General features: G+C 39.7%; 2 protein-coding genes across 2 annotated transcripts; one reads left to right on the top strand and one right to left on the bottom strand.

The window, feature by feature from the left end:
• Nucleotides 1-1,730: 1,730 nt before the first annotated feature.
• LOC136674965 (phospholipase B1, membrane-associated-like) lies at nt 1,731-22,404 on the top strand. The gene is made up of 8 exons (XM_066651350.1): nt 1,731-1,779; nt 19,484-19,545; nt 19,778-19,868; nt 20,329-20,387; nt 20,785-20,852; nt 21,233-21,276; nt 21,406-21,526; nt 22,347-22,404. The coding sequence occupies exons 3-8, from the start codon at nt 19,838-19,840 to the stop codon at nt 22,402-22,404; spliced, it is 381 nt and encodes a 126-aa protein (XP_066507447.1). The 5' UTR covers nt 1,731-1,779; nt 19,484-19,545; nt 19,778-19,837.
• Nucleotides 4,001-15,690, bottom strand: rlf (RLF zinc finger). The gene is made up of 8 exons (XM_066672198.1): nt 15,503-15,690; nt 11,992-12,146; nt 11,685-11,766; nt 11,337-11,472; nt 10,221-10,423; nt 9,611-9,747; nt 9,261-9,402; nt 4,001-9,168 (listed from the first exon to the last, which is right to left on the bottom strand). The coding sequence occupies exons 1-8, from the start codon at nt 15,662-15,664 to the stop codon at nt 4,243-4,245; spliced, it is 5,943 nt and encodes a 1,980-aa protein (XP_066528295.1). The 5' UTR covers nt 15,665-15,690; the 3' UTR covers nt 4,001-4,242.
• Nucleotides 22,405-22,458: the final 54 nt, after the last annotated feature.

Below are 22,458 nucleotides of genomic sequence, written 5' to 3'. Positions count from 1 at the left end.
TCAGCTATTTTGGATCCAACTTTTGTTTTTTCAATGGGAAGAGGATGGTGTGACACATCAAACCTATTGGGAATTTCACAAGAAAAACAATGGTGTGTGTGGTTTTAACATAACTTTATTCTTTCATGAATTAATTACAAGTTTCTGACCACTTATAAAATGTGTTCAAAGTGCTGCCCATTGTGTTGGATTGTCAATGCAACCCTCTTCTCCCACTCTTCACACACTGATCTCTGCACATAGTCTAACTTTGTCTATGCCTGAGTCCCTGCTATTGGTCTACAGTGGTTCAATCACCTCTGACCCGCCTGCTAAAAGCTCTGGCGCTGCTCTAGCATACTGTCAAATTTCTAATTTATTTGTATAGTGCATTTTTTTCCAATCTGATGGTGTCACAAAGCAGCTTTCCAGAAATTTAGAATTAAAACAAACATTGAAATTAATAACCCTAGATGAGCAAAGCAAAGACAACAGTGGCAAAGACAAACTCCACCAAAGCTGGAAGACGAAACAAGACTCATAGATGGACCTCCTCGGGTTCAACAAATCGTATATAAGAATGTTAATTTAAAACTACAGCTAGAAGCAACCTTGGACTCTCTATAGGTAATGGCGGTCTTTAGTAATGCTCTGTGCTGGATAAGTCCCATCAAATATCCAGGAGACGCTAATGCATGGGTGACGACAGGTGTCACAGATGCGGTGTGAAGGTAAGGAGTGTGGCAGATGTTGGGAATGCAGGGCAGATATGTGGTCTTAAGGCAGGTGAGCAAGAGCCGTCAGCAGCCAATCTTCCCTCAGCTGTCCTGCCGGGCAGGAGGGCAGTCCTTAACTCAGAAGGAGTAGAGGGGTGGCATTAGTTCAGTTTCTGTTCATGGATAATAGACTATATGAATATTGTCAGAGTGTGGCGAGCAACTCCGGCAGGTTTAACTACAACAGTCAGCCTAAAAGGAGAGAACCAGCAGGTAACTCTGAAACACTGGCATCTCCCTGCTCCAGCATCAACAAACCCGAGTGATCGTTCATGAGCAGTGGGACAACAGCACCAGTACCTCAGAGTATCGTGTAGTATGGAGGTATGCGATTTCGGATGCAGCCGTCTACTTGGGGGAATTGACTATCCCCGAGCAATCACTAACCCTAGATTTCTTTAGGTTCTAAATAAAGCACAATGATAATTCGGGGTTTAAATTAAAGATGACCGTTGGGGCAAGATATTTATTCACACCCAGGCTTTAGTTTCCATCGTTTAATTTCCATTTGAGAAACTCAAATAGAGAACAAAGCCAAAACAACAAGAATCGCCTACTATTCTGCGGTTCACTAATGTATATCTAGGGTTTGGTGAACACGGGTTTGCCATTTCTGTACATCTCTAAAGCGCTCGTTCAGCCGTAGGGGCTCCCGGGCGCTTCCTCCCTTACCCAAATCCAACGAGTGAGTGATCTCTGCACATAGTCTATCTTTGTCTACGCCTGAGTCCCTGCTATTGGTCTACAGTGGTTCAATCACCTCTGACCCTGCTGCTAAGAGCTGTAAGCGAATCCGTGCGGAGAGTGCTTCGAGGACAGCGGCACTCATTGGTCCAAAATTAACACTGGAATCTAGGAGAAAAAAACACCCTAACCTTGGTATTCACGAAGCCATCACGCATTTTCTGGGCGTCGTTACGTAAAAATCGTTCCATTGCCTAGGCGCTAGGAATCTCCGCAATATTTCGGTAGCATTCAACGGGTTCTAGGAGCTTTACACCGCTGCAGCACCTCTCCTGCGACTGTAAGTGTTTTAAAAACAAATTCCGAAGCGATCTTGCATGTTTATAATTGTTTAAAAGGTGGATCTTTAAATGCGGAGCTGCTCCCGACGTAAGCCAGAGTAAACAGTGTGCTCGGTTTGTTTTTTCCCGAAAGCGGTCGAGTGGAAATCCGTGTGCAGATAGTTGGATTACTTGTGAAAAACAGGAGTCTGTTTTGTTTAATGTATGATTAAAAACGTTTGACGTTACCAAGTAATGAATTCTCATAAACCTAAAAGCGGAGAGGTACCCTGTTGAATGATAAATGCGTGGTTTGACATTTGACTCTAATCAAGCTAAACTACACTATGTGGTGATGTCCAACACGTAAAGTAAAATAAATGATGTTGCGATTTATATATATTTATATTCGGCGATCGAGAAGAAATGTATATCGTTTGGTGTACAGAAATGGCAAACCCGTGTTCATCTCTAAAGCGCTCATTCAGCCGTAGGGGCTCCAGGGCGGTCCCTCCCTTACCCAAACCCAGAGAGTATCAGACCAAGCACCTTTGTTGTTTTTACACATTTGCTGACACTGGAGCTTCGTAAACACATTGCCGTTTTCAGCACAGTTTGGAGAGCTAGCAAATGATGAGGTATTTAAAAAAATCGGTTTAAATGTATCAGAATCAAACTCCACTGAAGCCCATACACCCATTACCCTATGGATTACTTGAAGTAAAACTTCTAACCGGATGACCACCATACCTGAATGTCTGCACATCCCAAATGTTCTTTCAGGTCAAATACTCTTACCCTCTGGTGGACACTAAGGTGTACTGTTACATAGTGAACAGAGGCAATGTTCATTTTTCACTGGAGCAGCGTTTCCCACCATTTTTTTTTTTTTGACAATTCAAAAAAGGCACTTAAACTTGTGGGAAATGGGCTGTGAGACACCAAACCCAGACATGAGAAATGCAGTTAGATGAATTTCTTATATTTCAAGCTCTATTAATTGCCCCTATATTAAGAGTTCAGGAGTTTTCTACACCAACCACTTAACATTATTCATAACTAAAGCATATCACATTTTCCCTGGTGATAGATGCATTGGTCTTTAGCCTCTGCAGACAGTTTTGGGGAAGATAATCACAACCATCAGGGTTTAATAGATTTCTCTTAAAAGTATACTGGAAAGATTTTTAAAGTCTAGTCCTAGAAAAAAAGTTTAATGGATGAAATGAAGCAAAGTGTTCAGAACACAAACCTGAATCTGTTACATCCACTAAAAGAAGTGATCAAAACAACTATTAATAAAAAAAAAAGTGTACATGTCTAAATACAAAAAGGCCAAGCAAATGCTGCATATATTTAACCAGTAAGTGATCATATGCACTAAGCCAGATATTCACACCAATTTCTGGTCAAAATGTATACATTTAAATACAGTGGAACCTCTACTAACGAACTTTCCAAGATACAAACCGGGCATTTGAATATTTTTTGCCTCCACCAACGAACCATGACTATAGAAACGAACCCGAGCCTCCGCCGAGCCAGCAGCTGGAAAGGGCCACTGACTCCAATAGGCGATTCTCCCAGCGCACCCAGACTTGAGTGAGCTTTTAAGATTAGCAAATTATAGTTTTAGCAATTTAGCATTAGTGTAAATAGTAGATATTGAAATTCGTGCTAAGTTAAGCCGTATCTACACTTCGTCTCCCTACATTCACCCCCCACCTCCCGTCATACAGCCAGTGCCTGTGTTACTCCTCCAGCCAGTCATCACGTCTTCAAGGTAGCGATATGTAACCACTTAAAACTTTTATTTCTTTTTTTATTACTGTTACCACTGTATTTCTTTTTTATTTTTAGTAACGCTACAAGTATTTTTTTTACTAATTTGAGAGTTTTGTAAACATATCAGTGCAAAAAGGGTGACTTTCGGGGTGGGCTGGAACATATTAATTTCTTTTCCATTATTTTAAATGGGGAAAATTGACTCGAGGAATGAACTTTTCCACTTACGAACCGGGTCACGGAATGGATCAAGTTTGCAGGTAGAGGTTCCATTGTATATGCCCAATACCACTGCATGTTCCAATATTAATTAGTTTAAAGCTAATCTGACATTTAGTACATGCATTCTGAGCAACAGTAGAATGAGACAGACTATTTGTAACAGACACTAGAGGGATGTTTTTCCAAAGACAACAAACAATGTAATAAACTTGAACAAATTCCATCATTTCCACCTTTTTATTTTATCTTATTTACATTTATAAACATGATAACTTGTATGGCAACCAAGGTACAGAACCATGGCATTTTGGCAAATAATAACCAAAGTGTAATATTAACATTTAAAAAAATACTTTAGAAGTCTTTCAGATCCCAAAAAGGGGAGGAAAAAAAAAGACAAACAAACCCTAACCAGAACAGAAAAAAAAACACGTTGGAAAGATGTTCATCTTGCTTAAATAGTCCCAAGCACAAGTTTATGCTTTTGTTTTAGAGGGAAGGAGATCAAGCAAGGAAGCAGAAGACTTAGTTCTTTCTAGAACTACAACAGGCTTAAGGAACTGAAGTTGTTTTATAGCTTGGTCACCACAGCCCCTCAAAGCCCGTTCCAGGATAAAACGTAGGTTCTGGATAGAGCTGCATTCTCCTTTGGAAAGCAAAGGCTTGAGGGGTAATGTTCGAGACCTTTTTCCACGGGAGATGGATGGACCTCTCTGGTTATTTTCCTTGACTGAGCATTTACGCCGATGAACATCACGTCGTCTTGCAGGATCTGGTTTATAGCAAGTGTTCAAAACTGTCATTTTCCGCACCCTGTCACATCGAAGATGCTCTTCCTTCTCTTGAATGAACTTCAAAAATGAAGACTCAAATCCTAAAGGCTTGTAAGCTGCAATGTCAAAGGACTTTGGAGACAAGCTCTGTATCCCTTGATCTTTTTGTGCTGGCGGATGAGGTGCAGTGGGTAATGACTCTGAAAGTTCAGAATTTTTCCGCCTCAGGGGTTGACGTGTCTGGGAAAGATTTGTGGGTATACAAATGGTAGCAGGAACACTAACTGGCATGCCTTCTCTGGCCAGCGGATCCGGTGAAACTTCATCAAGAGTTATTCTAAGTGTAGCTGGTGGAGAAAGATCAAGAAGTGGAGGAGGAACAAGCGGAGGAGCTGGGGATTCTGCTTTTGTTTGCTCTTCCTGAGGTGGACTATCCTCCTCAGGTGGGCTTTCTTCCTCAGGCAGACTATCCTCCTCAGGTGGGCTCTCTTCCTCACGCGGGCTATCGTCCTCAGGCTCTTCAACGTGCCCATTGGATTCACCATGAAGCACATCATCTGCAACAATTATTGCACTGCTAGTACATGGCTCTTCAGGGAACTGAACTCCCTCTTTTCCCATTGATTCATTTTTGATAGAATGTAGGCTCATAGGCAAGGAAGGGCCCCCTGGATTCTCTGGCTCAGCTTGATACTCCATTTTGAGGACACCGTTTGGAACTCTTGTTAAATCGGGCAAAGCAGACACTGCTGATTTCTTTTGTATGAGTTCTTCTAGCTTCTCAGCAGTATAAAACAGCTTGTCCTGATTTTTTGATAACATGGTACGGATCATTTTATGACACGTAATGTAATGCCGATGCAGGCTTTTCATACTTGAGACTACAGAATCACAATTCTGGACCATACAAGGGTGGGCAACAGGTAAGCAGCGGTCTTGGCACATCTGCAAAGCTTCCTCGGGTGTTCGGTAGACAAACTCTCCTCTTCTTTTCACCGACTTTGGTTTTCTACCCTCTCCTCTCTGTTGCCCTTCTGGTGCTTCTTCAAAGTTCTCAGCCTGACTGGTGTCACAGTCTGTTCTACAGCATCTTAATGAGTGCCTGACCGGTAACCTTTGGGAGGTCTTTAAAGACTGTGTGGAGGATGACATGATAACTTTTTTTTGGCAGCCACTGTTGGAACCATATCTTTTCTGGGCACTTTGAAGACGTACCACGGAAGGAACGGAGCTGTCACAACGCCTATAGAAAATGTGCTTTTTAAAACTGCTGAACCTGGAGTGCGAAGGTGGGGCTGAAGATGGGGATATGGGCTTCAGTGGAGTTTGGTTCTGATGCATTTGATGGTTGTGACGCAAAAGGCTGCTCTTCAGGTGATAGAAGGCATTGCAGTTAGCGTAGGTGCACTTGAATCTTGGAATGGGTTCCTCCGATACTTGATGCAGTTTTCTGTAATGTCTGGTCAGACTAGAGAAACGAGTGAAACTCTTATTACAGCCATTGTGTTTACAAGTATAAACGTTCCCATCCTCCTCCCAACAAATCTGGGACGTGTTGTAGTTGTGTATATTTTGCATGTGGCGCTCAAGGTTCCACTTCTTTGTGAATATAGCACCACAACCCTTGTGTACACAGTTATAGGATTTGTCTTCTCCTGTGACATCGACACATTTATTCCTGTTGGGGACCACATTTTGACTTGAACACTCTGGTGTGGCTCCATCTACAATAGTTTTGCCCTCAGAAGGACTGTGTTTCAACAAGGAAAGATGGCTAATACTTGGTCTCTTTTCTTCTGTCATTTTGTCCTCACTCTTTTCCACCTTACCCACCCAATCTAGGTTTCTCTCTTTATTCTGCACTCTGTCTTTCAAGGCAGGACTGTTTCTTTTCTCTTCAGAATCCTCTTTAAAAAATGCAGAACTTTCTTTGCTGTTTGTTTTTATTGTAGTACCCTTCACCTCTTTTAAAGAACCATTTGCTTGTTCCTCAACTGGAACTATGTCTGTGTTATGCTTATGGCGATAATGAACTCTCAGCCCTTTCCTTTCTTTGTAGACATTTGAGCAGAGGCGGCATTTGAAAGGTTTGAATTTGAGAGGAATAAAAATTTCTTTTTGTTTTACATCCATTTTGGAGTATCCATGCTTTGTGACATAATGTCTTATCAGTGCATCACTGGTAACACTCCCGTAGTCACAACCATCAATATGACAAGTGTAAGGCTTGCTAGCGGGCTGCAAAATTAAGCTGCTTTCTGTCTTATCATCAAGATGAGTTTTTCCAAGTGTGGTTGAATGTGTAGATGATGATTCTGCCTCATGATGCAGTTCTGCTTGCCACAGCAGTTTCTTTGATTCAGCAGGTGCTTGCTGAGATTTTGATTCCGTTTTGTTGGGAGTTGCTTTGGCAGGAGACTTAACATTTGCAGTTGTGAGACAGGGCACCTGTGGCACTTTGGATCCTGAAATATGTCTATGGGGATTGTGTCGAATGCTGCTGGAAATGGCTGAATTAAGGCTTAGCTGACTAAGGCCTAAGACAAGTTCAGTCAATGCACTGCTGAGTTCAAAGTGACAAGAATGTATGCTGTGCTTTGAGGAAGGTGCTGATTCACACCGAGCACAATTGGCAGATGAAAAAACATTTTCCTGACTTGATCCCTGTGAGGATGTACCACTCGGACATTCGTCTTGACTGCCTTTATGATCAGTAAGGGGCATATCCTTTGAAGTCTCTTCATTTCCCATTTTTCTGCAAACCTTCTCTTCTTTGAATTGGCCAGGATGAGCGATTTTCAAGTGCTTCTGAATCTCTCTTGCTTTGCTGAATGTTCTGCCACATTTCTGCAGGCCACAAGTGAAGGTTTTACCATCAAAACACACAGCTACATAAGTCAGTGAACCTTTGGACTCTGACTCTTTGCATTCTAAGTGATGTTGTGATGGTGTGTGTTTTTGTGCCCCATTCAACAACTCTTTGTTTGGCCCTTGGGACACTTTACCACTGAGATCCTCCTCTAGAACAGGGAGCAAAAGTTTCCTTTTTGCTTTCCTCTGTGCATCAAAGTCCTTCTCAGTAAAGGTGATGCCATGGCTGTCTAAGTGCTTTAGGAATTCCTTACGACAATAATAAAATTTCTTGCAGCCTGGGCTAGTGCAGGTGTATGCTGCATCACGGAAGTGCTGAGCCTCATGGTGGTATAGCTGTCCTAAGTCACAGAAGGATATACTACAGCCCTTTAATTCACAGTGGTAGGCCAGCAGAAAGCCATGGCTGTGTTTGTGTGCAAGGAGTTCATTGGTGGTACTGAAACGGCTACTGCAACCTTCGACTACACACATGTAAGGATTCTCTCCATAATGCACACGTCTGTGCTTCTTGTGGTGATGGCCACTCATAAATGTTCGTCGACAGAATGTGCACTTCTCCCGGCGGTCTTTCATCTCCAAGTAATGTTTGACATTTGGGTCTGATTCATCATGTTCATTCTTCAGATGAACACCCAAGTACTTGAAAAGCTTGAAAATCTTTGAACAGTCAGTTGCAGGACATGGATACAGCTCACGGTCCTGTAGCTTAAAGTGGGTATAGATGTAATCAAATGTAATGTAATCCTCATCATCGTCATCTGTTTGTGTTTTAGGCACTGTGGCAGCTTGCTCCAAAATATGTTCCAGCACAACAGGGTCATGTGTGGACTGGTAATACATGACCAGGGATGGGTCTAGCGGTATCTGACCAGGCTCCAGGTCATTAAATTCATCCTCCATGCTCTCCGCTTCTAACTCTGAACTCTTTTTAACACATATCTCCTTCTTTTTTACTTTCTTCTTTTTATAATGACAGGCTCTCGTAGGCATTTGAAGGTGTTTTTTGGAATGTACAACAAGGTCATCTTTATTTTCAAATCTTTGCAGGCACAAGGGACATGTCCAAACATCATTTATCAAGTGCTTTCTGGAGTGATGTATTAATCGTGGCTCAATTACCTCTTTGTGGCATATCTGGCATAGGAACTTGTACTTCTGCCATCTTTTGGCCCTGTTGGAACTCCAACGTAACCCCTTAAGAGATGATGTTTCAGCATCATCTTCTTGATGTTGTAGATTCTTCTCATTCTCCTCAAGACACATAATGCCCTTTTGTTTGGCACCGTGGCAGTCCTCAGTCTCTTTTTCAACACCTTCCTCTTCTTCATTCGTTACAGACTGAACACTGGTCACATCCTCCACCACTTCACTCTCCTCTTCCTCAGGCTCAAGCCCTAGCAGCTTAATGCAATAGTGCTTTAAGGTTTTCCAGTCCCAGAATTCTGGGTCAAATGGCCAGTGAGCCTTAAGTGCTAGCAGCAGCTCACAGCGTAATGAATTGGGAATAATGGCATTCTCCTCATCATACTTCTGATCTGGACGCCCATAAAGGTCCTCAAGACTGTCATAGACTTCTTGAGAGGGGCTCAGGAGGAATTCTGTGAGCTGGCAAGCCCGCAACACTTCCAGATCGTCTGGAAGTAGGCAGGTCACGGTTTTGCAGACGGTGGTTTTGGATTCTGTGTCCTCTTGTCGTGGAATTTGAAGTGCTTTCACACAAAGCTCAACTGACACTGCTAGACCAAAGTGCATTGTCTGGAGGAAAAAAAAATATATATATTTTTTTAGTATGGTCAATGCCCATGAAGAAAAAGCCTGTCAATAAACAAATACAAATGATTATTCACCTCAGTTTGTATAACACGGATGAGGAATAGCAGATGGTAAACATTCTTAGCTATAGCTCCAAACTGCAGGCACCGTTCTAAAAATGATTCAAGGGATCCATCAATCCTCCTCTGCAGCTTGCTCCACAGCAAAGTTAGCTCCCTGAAAAATAAGCACCACGTAAAAACACACTTCTCATTTCAAAATAGTTCTGAATCCGGTTATATAAAGCTTTTCATAATGTAAGATAAACTTTTTTCAAGTATGTGAGAGCTAAGAAGTGATGACATTTCATAAATGTCGATCCATCACCAGCCTAAGAAAAAAACCTTAGTTTGGCAGCTTCATGCATTAAAAGGAATAAACGCACCAGGAGCAGTACAGGCTTTCTTGCTGTAGTTGCTGGGTGAAGTATGTGGTGCAAAGGATGAAGGCTGTGCTCTCATCATTTTCTGATTCCATCTTGCAAATGATGTCCAGAACATCCTGGCCATCCAACCTGGAGATCTAACCCGAATAGGAAAAATACTTAACTGAGCACAGTGTTGCAGGTTTGACAGACCTAGACTATTAAAGAAGATTTTGTTTTAATTAAGGTTAGTATTACAACATGCATTATAGGTTAAGCAATTATTGAAATGCCAATTCAGATTTTTTATTTATAGATAGATAATATTAATCCATTAAGCCTTGGAGACACTACGCAACTTTTAATGTTAGGGCAGATTATAAACAGACTGGGTGTCTCACACTTCAATTTAATAATGAATCTGTTTCATTATAGACCATTCCATTATTGGCTAAAGTGCAAAATAGTACACTGGAAAAATTTTTTACAAGGGCAGATTTAATCTGAGCCTGTTCTTTCACAGTCAAAATAATTTATTATTAAATTATATAGTCAAGTGTAAAAATTATTATATGGTAGTTTCATTAAAATATTTTAAATCAAGTGCATGATTTGCCATAATATACATTACCTCAATAATAGCTTCCTCACTGGGCAGTAGCTGGCATAGCTGAGTGACAAAAGTTTGGCGAAATGTCGCCTGGCCAGGCAGCAAGCTACATTTGCCACAGGCTTTGGTTAGGATCAAGGCCTTCTCAACCTCTCCTACTTTCTCCAGGTGCTTGATCCTCATCTCCAAAAAGTCATCTCCCTCCAGAGCAAGGTAGGCATTCACTGTGGAAGGGGGGTAAATTAAAAAATAATAATAAAAAAAAAATAAATAAAAAAATTAGACAAAGATTTTATGCATTTACATTGTTCGTGTGACACTGAGTTACAAGACATATCCAGTATGTGCCTCTCATCTAAACACCAGATATAACCTTCTGAAATGTTTCATTTATATTTATTAATAATTAAAATTAGGTTGCAAATGCAATGCTTATACATTTGCATTTCTCAGCCAAAAATGGGCCTCAATGAATGGTACTAAGAATTTTTCACCATGGTTTATCATAGGTCAGTCAGAATTATTACAAAATGGATTATTCAAAAAATTTGGCATGGCATTTGTACTGAGGCCTATTAACACAAATAAAACCCCAGAAAACAGCAGCCATACAAAAAAACACATTGTAACTGATTGGTGCTATGCATAAAGAGAACTTTATATTTATTTATATGGCAATTAATCATAAGCTAAATCTTCATATCTGTGACAGGCCCTGTCTCTTATGTTTTTGCATCACTGCAGGTGTTGTATATTGTGCAATCTAAAAATGTCACAATTGCTTCATGCACTTTATATTGAGCTTTTTTGACATTCACTAAAGCACTCTATGACATTACTTTGGCCCTGCACATCTCTAGACCTTTTTTTTTTGTTTGTTTGTTTTACTTAAATACTTTTTCTTATTTTTATTTCTATTGTTATTTTTTGTGGGTGCATCCCTAGCAGCTTATCTCTGAATTTCACAGAATGTCCATATTTCACCCAAATAAGACCCAAATATATGGCAGAATTAGAGCCCTGCGGCCCTGTGGACATTTGTGGCAATATACACTAAGCCTGCATTTGTGCAAATCCAGACAATTTGAGCTACAGACTGGACATTTAACTAGAAATGAGTAATAGAAAACTACTGACGCTCTTCTTCATCTGTTGACTGTCCAGTGAGGAGGGCAACAAGGGCAGGGTTACACCATGCTCCACCCTCTCCCGTTATCTGCAGAAGCGCCTGCAAGTCCATGCTCCCATACTGCAGCATGGCTTCATGTGCAGCCTGCATAGAGAAACATTGCCATGAGAAGTCTGCATTCAACAAATTTCTAACATATTAAAGGCTTAAGCCCAGTCAGCTTGTCCATGAATAGAATATGCCCGATGAAAAAGCCAAATCACTACAAGAAAGTAGAAAAGTGAAAAGGCAGTTAATTTAATTTCTAGTTGAGTACACCTAGGTGATCTTTGAAACAAACCTTGTTTGCATCTTACCTGAACAGAGCCATGGAACTGTAGCCAGACTTCCAAAGGGATTTCGTTCTGAGGTACAGAGAGGAGCAATTCAAAGCAGCTCCTAACAGGAGGAAAAATAGGAAATATTTATACAATATTACACTCAACTCTATTCTGTCTAAAAAACATGCAGCTTATGACAATTACACAGGCATATTTTTCACAATGCACCTAAATTAGTAAATATATCACTTGGTGCTATACAGGATTATCACTGGGGAAAATAGTTATTCAGAGCGATATTAAATTAAAGTTTTACATTTCACTATGTATAGGCAGCACTCACAGAGCAAGTCTCTTCAGCACGAGAGCAACACTAGGAGATTCAGAAGTCAGGTGTGGTCTAGCTGCTGCAAAACAGTTAATGGAGACACAGTAGACCTCCAACAGTGTCAGACCATGCTCCACAGAGTTCCTACTTCCAGCATAGTGCATCAGAGCCTGCAGACAACCAAGACAGCAGAAAAATTAACTCAGTTATTTATAAAAATCCTCCCTATATCTACTACAGATTAATGAAACTATACAATCCCTGAAGAAATTTCAACATTGCATCACCATTTAACTCCAATAGAAAATTGTGTACAGGAGCTTTGCTCCCAGCTAACATTGTGCATAGTGCCCTCTAAAACAATTAGATTTCCTTTTTAAACAATAAAATTAATTTCAAATTCTAGGTTTAAGCTTAATTGGAGTCTGAAGCCCTAGGATTGATATATTCTAGTTAGAAATAATCCACACGAGCATTACCCTTGACATTTAGATAAACTAGCTTCTTCATTAAGGAGTCATGTATACTAAACCCTCTGGAGAGTGTATTAAAAAGACTCCTGATAGAACACTTCCACTTCCCTCCATCTGTGCAACGGTACACTGATTGGACATTTGGGATCAAAGTAGATGTGCCTTGAGTATTTTGTGCCCCCCCACACACATACATATATACAAAGGGAATCCCCTTTGACAAATCCTTGACCTCTATGAAGATAGTTGAGAGTGGAAAAAATGGAGGATAGATGTATGGGGAAACAAATGTCATTCTAAATTTAAACCTCCGGGATATACTTGGGCAGGTTTTGCACCTCTGAGTATTCACCGCCCCAAAAACCAGCTTCAGCCAGAGTATCTGAAATAAAGTGACATCAAGGGCAGCAGTTAAAAATACACACATTGGGCATCTTATATTCTACTGCAGTGTATGAGAAATTCAGTTCCCATTCTGCTAAAATAAGAATGTTCAGAAATATCAGTAAAATATGTGAATGTAGCTACCTCACTAACCAAATTCTTATTAAACATGTGAAATCAGGTGTGCTACTGCTTTACTGGAATGAAAGCCTACATTCTCAGCAAGCCCATGCTGAATACAGAATATCAGTTACATGATCTCAAGGTTACTGCTTATATACATGATAATATAAACCATTCTGGAACTAGAAGATATGTAAAATGTACTAATTAGAACTTAGGAGATACACTGTTGTCATCAGGGCACAGAATACCTCAGATGTTCTCCAAATAAATAATATATTGCAACATACAAAGAGGGCACAAATATCTCAGTCCTGAATCAAGGAAAATGACTCTCTGCTTCAAGTAGCTCAAGTTATCTTGAACAAACTAAGCTATAAGGCTAAGAGATATGATAGTAATATAAAACAGTGCAGTAGCAGAAAATGGTACATGTATTAGAAAATAATGACTATGTAAATAGATAACTTCATGAAAGACAGAAACAGCCACTTTTTTAAAAAAGAAAAAAAACTGCCCACAGCACAGAAACCTTGGTATTCATATATCATGAGCTACCAGATGCCAATTTACACCTTGCTTTCACTAAAATACCTTGGTAAGCTGTCAATGCGGTATCTGTCAAATCTATATTTTGTTGGGCCTTTTGACAAATTAACACATGTAAACTTAATTTGAGGTTTGAAAGAAACAAGAGAACACATCATGAAAAATAGAAGACCAAATTTAAAAGACCAGTGCTAAATATATAATAGGTGGAGTCTGCCAGGCGTTATCCTCATTGTGGCCATCCTACAGTGCCCCCCAAAGACTGAATTGAGGGGGAACCATCAGGAGAGCGCTGCATCTATCAGAACAAATGCCTGGCACTCTGTGCGGTTACCACAGCAACGCCACGGCTGCTGGTGAGAGAGCTACCAAGCATGTCCTGGTAAAGCCAGTTTCCATTTTGTTGCTCTTTTACCAGAAACATCACATCACCAATTTGAAACATATTCGATCTGAAACTTGCCTAACCAAGGAAGCTCATCTCTGAAAACGCTGTAAGGTGTTACTGCATATTTAATTGTTATATCTTTACATACTTCACTTTGTGAAGTTCTGTTCATGTACATGTGAGAACTTATTTGTCCTCCATCCTCAAAATGATCAAAACTGGATGCAAGAGGGAATAAAGGAGAACAGAAACCTTGTTTAAGACTCTCTCTATGTCGCCATGCGTTTACTTTGAGAGTAGATTACGTTTCATCTTAGAAGAATAAAACCACATTAGCTTAATTTATATATGGATATGCATGCACACAGTATACAGCACTGTTAAAAAAGTTACAGACACCTAAACACTTGTACTACACAACTTGTAAAATCACTACAGATCATTATAAAAAATATACTAAAAACCAAGACAAAAAACAAACATTTTATCATGTTTATATTTAGGCTGATAAAAGAGCAATGTTTGGCTCCACACTTCACTAGATCCATTATCGGCACATCTGCTTTAATGCTACGGAGCTAGTCGAACCAGGTATGGGATAACTACAGTTACACTTGGGTACCAGGAGATATTTGGCAATGGATAAACAAATACACTGAAACATTTAAAACCACTATTCATGTCAGTGATATTTATACCAAATACACATAATATACTGCAGAGAGCTTTTCAACACTTTCACGTGTGTAAAACAGTTAGAGTATACATTACACATTTTACTTATAATATGCTAATTTCTGCCATTTCTGTTAGTTTCTTTCCTCATCCTGCTTCGCCGTGTGTCAAGAGAAAATGAAAATCTTTAGAGTCACTTTGTAAAGAGGAACAACCTGAAAATGTGTAATCTATAGGCAAAACACTTGGCTTTGCTACGTGACCAAGATCACACACACAATCCCCTGGTGGGATACTAGTACTGAAAATAATCAACTTGGAAAAGCTTTTAGCGCTTTTGTAGGCAGTAAAAAACAGACAAAAACATAGTCGCCCCACCCCACCACAGCCCGCTGGGCTCTCAAATACACACAGACACCCACAAACGGTACACACACAAATATAGTTCTCTTCAAAGACTGTAATATAGAAATGAAGAAGCAAAAACGCCTCCTAACGCACAATGCTTTTTCACTGCAGAAGTACATACGGGGCGAAACTGCCTTTTTATTCGCATGTCCCCTATTCCACCTTAAATGGTGCAGCACTTACGATCTATGGGCTCAGGAATGCACTGCTGCACCATTCGCAGTGAAAAGGAAAACCGGAGTAAGAGGCTTCAGCTGCATTACAACCGCCTCGAAGTGCTGTACAATTTAAGGTGGCAAGCAACATTTCCAGAAATAGACCCGTAGCGCTGTTACAGCAAAACCGTCACTCCGGTTGTGCTGAAAGGACCCAATGGAAATAATAAGTTGTTCTGAGCTTCGTCAAAACCCTTCTGCGCCGTTTAAGGTGGAACGAGAGCGTTCTAACATGAAGAAGCGAGCCTCCGCGGTGGAGAGGGGGGCGGTTGTGTTTTTGTTGTTATTTTTCTCGGTCTCTGCACAGTTACCTGACAAAAGTTGTCGCAATACTGCTGAGAAGACTCGGGGCTGACGTCCGTCTGTCGCAGCGCCGACTCCAACTGCTGCAGCGCGGCCTGTAGACTCTCCATGGCCCAGAACGCAGCGTGCTCCTCCGGCCTGCTCCACTCCGCCTCCGCGTTGTCCGCCATCTTCAGCGCAAGCCGCGGCGCGTCCGCACGCCGCTACCGCGATCACGTGACCAGTGGGGGGCGGTGCCCACACGCTCCACTCGAGCTCAACTCGGTCCCCAGGGTTGCCAAGTCCTCCCGCCACAGTCATATCTGCTGTTGTGAAAAGGGTCGTTACTGGTAGAAGTGTAGTTCTGCAACTACTGGCACTTTTTAGGCACCGACATTAGTTGTTGGCTTGGTGTTAGAATAACACATTCTGCAACATCTGACGTACAAGTAATTAAAAAAACATGCCCTATAAATTCTCTACTATGATCTGGACATTTTAATGCACAACTTTTTTTGTGGACTTTAACAAAGTTCACAGCATGCTAATATAATGAAATATTACATTAGAACAGGAATGTATTATTTCATTTTAAATAAACATTTTAAGTGTATTAAATGTAATTTCAGCGAAAGTGTTCAAAATGTTTGCATACAACCATAAAATGTATCTGTACTATTGTGACCATAGCCTTGAAATTTAATTTGTGAAATTGACAACCCTGTTTGGTCAATAATAAAAACGTATGTCAAATCAAATTAAAATAACTTGTCCTCGTACATAACAATAGCATAGTCCTTCATCACAGCATGTTGCCCACATGGCAGGTCACATTGGAGGGTCACAACACACATATGTGGTCCTGACCAGGGTGAAAGGAGGCTAACAAAATATGCAGAAAAACAGACTATCTAAGGAACTTCAAAACTGCTCTTGTACAGACAATGGAGCTGATAAAATGGACAATGAGTGTAGAAACAAGGAGGTGGTTTTAATATTCTAGATGGTTGATCTACAATTATGCTTCAGAGTTCATACAAGTCTTCTTCAGACTGATGAAACTTTTTCTAAAAGGGTTCTATGTAACACCACCAAAAGTACATTTTCCATCACTCTGAAGAATCTTTCATGATGCAAATAAACCCTTAATCATGTGTATTTTTTTGTGTGTGGATTTTCATAGAACCATTTTCTTTACTAAGGATCCATTAAAGACCCATTTTTTTAAAGTTTATAAAGTAACTTACAGTCACCAAGAAGTCTTATGTTTTTCACATATATCAGAGATCACAAACAAAAAATTAGAAGTGGAGGTCTTTGGCCTCTCCAAAATTGTCAGTAACCACACCATACTACTGTGTGCCACAATGGAAGAGCTTATAGTTCCGGTGACCATTTGGACAGGAGATGTTGATGTTACTGTTACTCTTTTGTCATTCAGAGCATATTACAATGGAAGAGTGCACAAGTGGTTCTGTGGCCAGTCCAGTCTTTAATTATTTTTTTGAGGTAGTGAGGTGGTGGTGTTCTCTTTTACAAGATTTCACCATGTTATTTATATCCAATACAGTTTGCTTGATAAATGTGTCTCTTAAATTAAGACATATTTCTCTAAATATATGTTGGTGTGTACACTGTGTTAATTTCTTATCCCTATCCCTGAAATCCACGACCTCTTAGGCTGGGACTGGATGTAGTAATTAGCTTTCTACATTTATACTGGCTAGTGTCTATTCATACAGTATCATTGATTAGAAGAAATAGCAATTGTAGAAGAATTAGTTGTAATAAAAGTATCTGTAGTAGCAATAGTGGTGGTAGTAGTAGAAGCAATAGTAGTAGCAGTTATAGTCTAGACTACTCTGGCTAGTGCTGTGCATTCAGCCTTTTAAAGCAGGGCTATAACTTGAAAAGCTTAATGAGAGGACTTTTAGGTTCATTAACCTCTTTTGACATCTGGTTTTATTCATAATCACTATGAACTTCCCCCTATCTGCAAGTTTCTTTAGAGAGGAGCACTTCCCCTGCCGACCCTTAGGTGGGTCTCAGATGGGTAGCCCAACTGTAAAAAAAATCTCATAAATGAAGATCAACACCATGGGTAATTGTGGGCCCTTGTATATTTACTAGGCTGCCTTTGGGTTACCTATACAGACAGTCCACCTGGGGCCCACTAATAGCTCAGGCAGCCACACACCTGGAACCAATGCCCATCTTGAACCCAGCTATCCCATGTTCAACCAATGTGGGCCCCACTGAGTGGTGCTGGCTGGGTCACAACTATTCACTTACATCTAAACCATTTAATCATGCATAAAAAAGGTTTAATTCCCCTTTAATTCACCCCTACACAAACACCAGCACATTTGTGAATTTCAAGGCTGCTTTTTCTGTGAGCACCACTAGAGGGTACAAAGAATGCTTTGCACTGCTGTATCTTGGCTATTTGACCTCATTATCTTCTAACAAGGAAGATATTGTTATCTGCCTATCATACTGTACTTTGCCATGTTTAATGGTCATGAATCAAGCATATTTTTATCATAAAGACTAAAGAGAAGTGTTGCTGATAAGCCTCTGAAGAGTGTATTTATACTGACTTCCCAACTCAGTGTAGTACAGACGTATACGTGAAATCATGAAGTTTCTCATATTGGCTGTCACGACACATGTTCTCCTGTGCTGTGTAAATGGTGAGTGAAGAGCATGAAAACTAGAGGTGAATTAGTGTATATGGGAATCCTGGAAAATTATTTATACTTAATTTTGTTTCAAGAAATGTAAACCATTTTATTAGCATGTTTGACAAAACTGCAATAATCACACTGATTTGGACTCTTTCAACTCTTTTTATTTTTCACCTAGTGAAGTTTATTAGCCTCACAGAATTTGTTATTATATTTAATATTTTTATTTGTTTTCCTTTTGTTTTTGGTAGTATAGTACCTTGCAAATTTTGTTCTGCTTTGTTATCAATCATTGTCACATAATCTTGTGCTTGCTTTGGAAAGCTGTGATTTTGCTAAAGCTGTTATAACACTATTATTATTATTATTATTATTATTATTATTGAGGGCGGCACGGTTGTGCAGCAGGTAGTGTCGCAGTCAGTGTCGCAGGGGCCTGGAGGTTGTGGGTTCGATTCCCGCTCCGGGTGACTATCTGTGAGGAGTTGGTGTGTTCTCCCCGTGTCCGCGTGGGTTTCCTCCGGGTGCTCCGGTTTCCTCCCACAGTCCAAAAACACGTTGCAGGTGGATTGGCGACTCGAAAGTGTCCGTAGGTCTGAGTGTGTGAGTGAATGTGTGTGTGTCTGTGTTGCCCTGTGAAGGACTGGCGCCCCCTCCAGGGTGTATTCCCGCCTTGCGCCCAATGATTCCAGGTAGGCTCTGGACCCCCCGCGACCCTGAATTGTATAAGCGGTTACAGATAATGGATGGATGGATGGATTATTATTATTATTATTATTATTAGTAGTAGTAGTAGTAGTAGTAGTAGTAGTAGTAGTAGGAGGCAGCGGAATACAATTATAAAATCAGAGAATATTATTGTCTAATAACATACATGTTACTAGTAGAGTGCAAACTGAATGCTGAATTCATTTGTCTAAAGTTCATTAATTGAAATGAATTAATTGAAATGTGCTTTAATCATCAATGCAGCTGGAAAGCAACATTAAAATATAAAATGATATTTCATATTCTGGAGAATTCAGTTCAGTATTTTTTATTAGCACCGGCAGTAGCTGGGCACTTTATTATTATATGATTCTTATGCAGACATGCAAATTGTGAACTGGGAAGAAGGTATAGCAGGATTACATGCCTCATGTACTGGAATTAAAAGTAAAAAAAAAAAAATATATATATATATATATATATACCTATTTTTGGCTTAAACAACAATGGATAAACATGGAGATTTAACTTTTATTTCCAGTAAATGAGGCATGTAATCCTGAACACACTATTCGTTATGTTCATGTTTTATAATGTTCTTGTTTTTCTCTAAAGGAAACTGGTGGAAGGACTATGAAGAAGCTTTAAAACTCAACAGTGAAGAAGAGCTCAATAGAGTATGAATTGCAGTACAATGCTACATTTCACTGTTTCATTACTACACTATGAAATCTGTTGCAACATATGAAATGACATTAGCCAACTTCTTCAAACCTAACCCCTAACCTGCTCTGTCTGTTTCAAATTTGCTTTGCTCTGATTAGCTCCTTTCTAATATAACTCACTTGACAAAAAAAAAAAAAAAAATATATATATATATATATATATATATTTTTTTTTTTTTTTCAGGAACACCCAGAGAGAATTCGGCCCCAGAGCTTCCAGCACCCTCCGTTCCAGTGTCCAGACATGCAGCCCTCCCCCACCGTACCCACCTCAGGTAACACTGCCTTCTATCCATCAGGTAACATAGCTGTATTTGCCTTAAGAGGTAATCTCGTCAGGTAACAACCATCTCTTCAGGTAGCTCTCTATCTCTATATCTCTTTATCTCTATATCTCTTTATCTCTATATCTGCCTAAGATATAGAACACATCTCTGTACCTGCCTCAAATAAACACTTTCCTAAACTTGCCTAAGGTAGCATGTAACACTCCCCTATATATTTGTGTCAGGTAACACTCACATCTATAGCTGCCTCAGGTGACCCTCATCTATATCCACTGTCTATATCTAAGCTTATTGTTAGTGTCAACAAAAACAGACCAGGTTAATTCTAACTGCTGTGTTTTATGATTAACTTATTTTTGGTTCAGTGCTAATCATGTTAGTGTCTTTGTCCAAATTATCCCTTTAATCAGAGTTCCTAAATATAGCATGTGTGATGTGTGTGTTGCAGTGGAGCGAGTGAAAGCAGCAGACATCAAAGTCATTGCAGCTTTAGGAGACTCTCTGACTGTAAGTAGCTCAAAGACTTCTTCGACTAAGCTTCATAGGTTAGCATGTTAAAAAAATTAAATATATAAACTTGCTGTCACACAGCTCCAGGGTTGTGGGTTCAATCTCCATGTCAGATGACTGTGAGGAGATTGGTGAGGAGTGGTGTTCACCCTATGTCTGTGTGGGTCTCCAAAAACATGTTGGTAGGGGATTGGCTGTGTGAAATTAGCATGTGAGTGCTAACATGTGTTAGTATGTGAGTGTTTGTTGCCCTGCAATGGTCCATGTGTGATTAAAAAAGTGTAATAACACTGAAAATATCATTAAGTAAATACACAAATAGGTGATAATATTATGTTCATGATCAATATTTATTCAGTCTTTCTTTCTTTCTTTCTTTCTTTCTTTCTATTAGACAGCCATTGCAGCCAACGCTTCTACATTTCTGGGAGTGCCAATCGAGTATCGCCATGTGTCATGGAGGTAATGTGGTTTTAGAAAACAGGCAATCAATATTTGAAACTGGCCAGATTCTAATAACTTAGATTTTGATCCCATTAATCAGGGATTATGTGAGGGAAATAGACACTATTGTTTGTTTGGTGCTTATAATGCTAAAGTAATAGGTATCCTTAGGGCACTGTCCTACTCTCTCTCTCTCTCTCTCTCTCTCTCTCTCTCTCTCTCACCTTATCAGTGCTCTGCTGCAATGTATCAGGTTGCTGTCATGTGTACAGTGATAAAGAATATCTTCACTCTCATTTGTGGGCAGTGATAATAATAACAATAACAGTAAATAATAAACTGAAGTTTTATTGGTTGTGTTTTTGCATAATCACCTGCTTTTATCTCCTTCTCTGCAGTATTGGGGGTCATGGAACATATCAGGATGTTATCACTCTAGCAAGTAAGATACAGCAATAACAAGTTTAAAAGTAAGGTTAAGAAAATCCTAAATATAAATAAATAAAACTACTATATTTTTATGAACTTCTCCTTCTCTCTCTCTCTCTCTCTCTCTCTCTCTCTCTCTCAGACATTGTGAAGCTTTTTAACCCAGACGTTCTGGGTCCTGCCCCAATCTGGACATTACACAATTTTCCAATAACTGTTAATGAGACTGGCTTCAATTTAGCTGTCACTGGACACAACACAGTGTAAGAACACAATGGCCTTCTAATAATAACATAATTTAAAAATAACTTGCTTAGATGTGTTATGTGAGGATTTGAGTGCATTCCTTTACAAAAAATATTACTGAGGTCATCTATGATGTAGAAGATTAGTTCTGTATTACAAAGTCAGCTCCAGCTTATCCCAAAATTGTGGTGGTAAACAGAACTCCAGAGTTTTCATTCCATAAAGGTGGTGTGCTTATAAATACCCCTCTTGTGTATGCTTTGCATTAATCGTGATCTTAGACTCCTGCAGCTCTCCAGAGCATCCCCTTTATTTTCATGCTCTTCTGATTGATTATACAAACTGCGCAACTGAATGGTTTTGTCCACAATGGGGCTAATGTAAATAAGTTGAATTTAATTATAAGGAATGTCTACAATCCTGTGGATTGTATATATTTGATTTTTCTACATAATTGATTTAAAAAATTTTGTTTTATTTAGATGAAAATGTTCTGGCATTAATAGTAGTGTTTTAGTAATTGCACTGATATGCTTGCACTTTGTACCACAAATGCAAATAACCTGGAACTCATATTGTACCATCAACGTGCTGTAATTATGGCTATAGTGTTAAATGTGAATCTGATAAGGACACAAGCTCACACGGAACATGCTGTTGCTGTGCTGTGTCATGTTCCTTTAAGTGTAAATGTGTGTGTGTGTGCCTGTGTGTGTGTGTGTATATGTGATTTAACAGTTTTTTATAGCTCCATTGAAATGCTGCCTATGTATACTTTACTTTTTACTGAGACTAATGTACATCTCATTGTGTAATACTCTGTTATTTTCCTTTCAGAAATTTCTCTGAACAGGCCAGACACATGATTGACACCTTCAAAACCTATCCAGTATGATCTTTCTATTTACGTTCAAATCATGCAGAGAAAATGTAGGCAACTGAACCTTGT

Source organism: Hoplias malabaricus, chromosome 1, assembly GCF_029633855.1.
Source record: "Hoplias malabaricus isolate fHopMal1 chromosome 1, fHopMal1.hap1, whole genome shotgun sequence".
NCBI lineage: Eukaryota > Metazoa > Chordata > Actinopteri > Characiformes > Erythrinidae > Hoplias > Hoplias malabaricus.
Note: the sequence above shows the minus strand (reverse complement) of the source record. Positions and strands in the feature narration are given on the sequence as shown.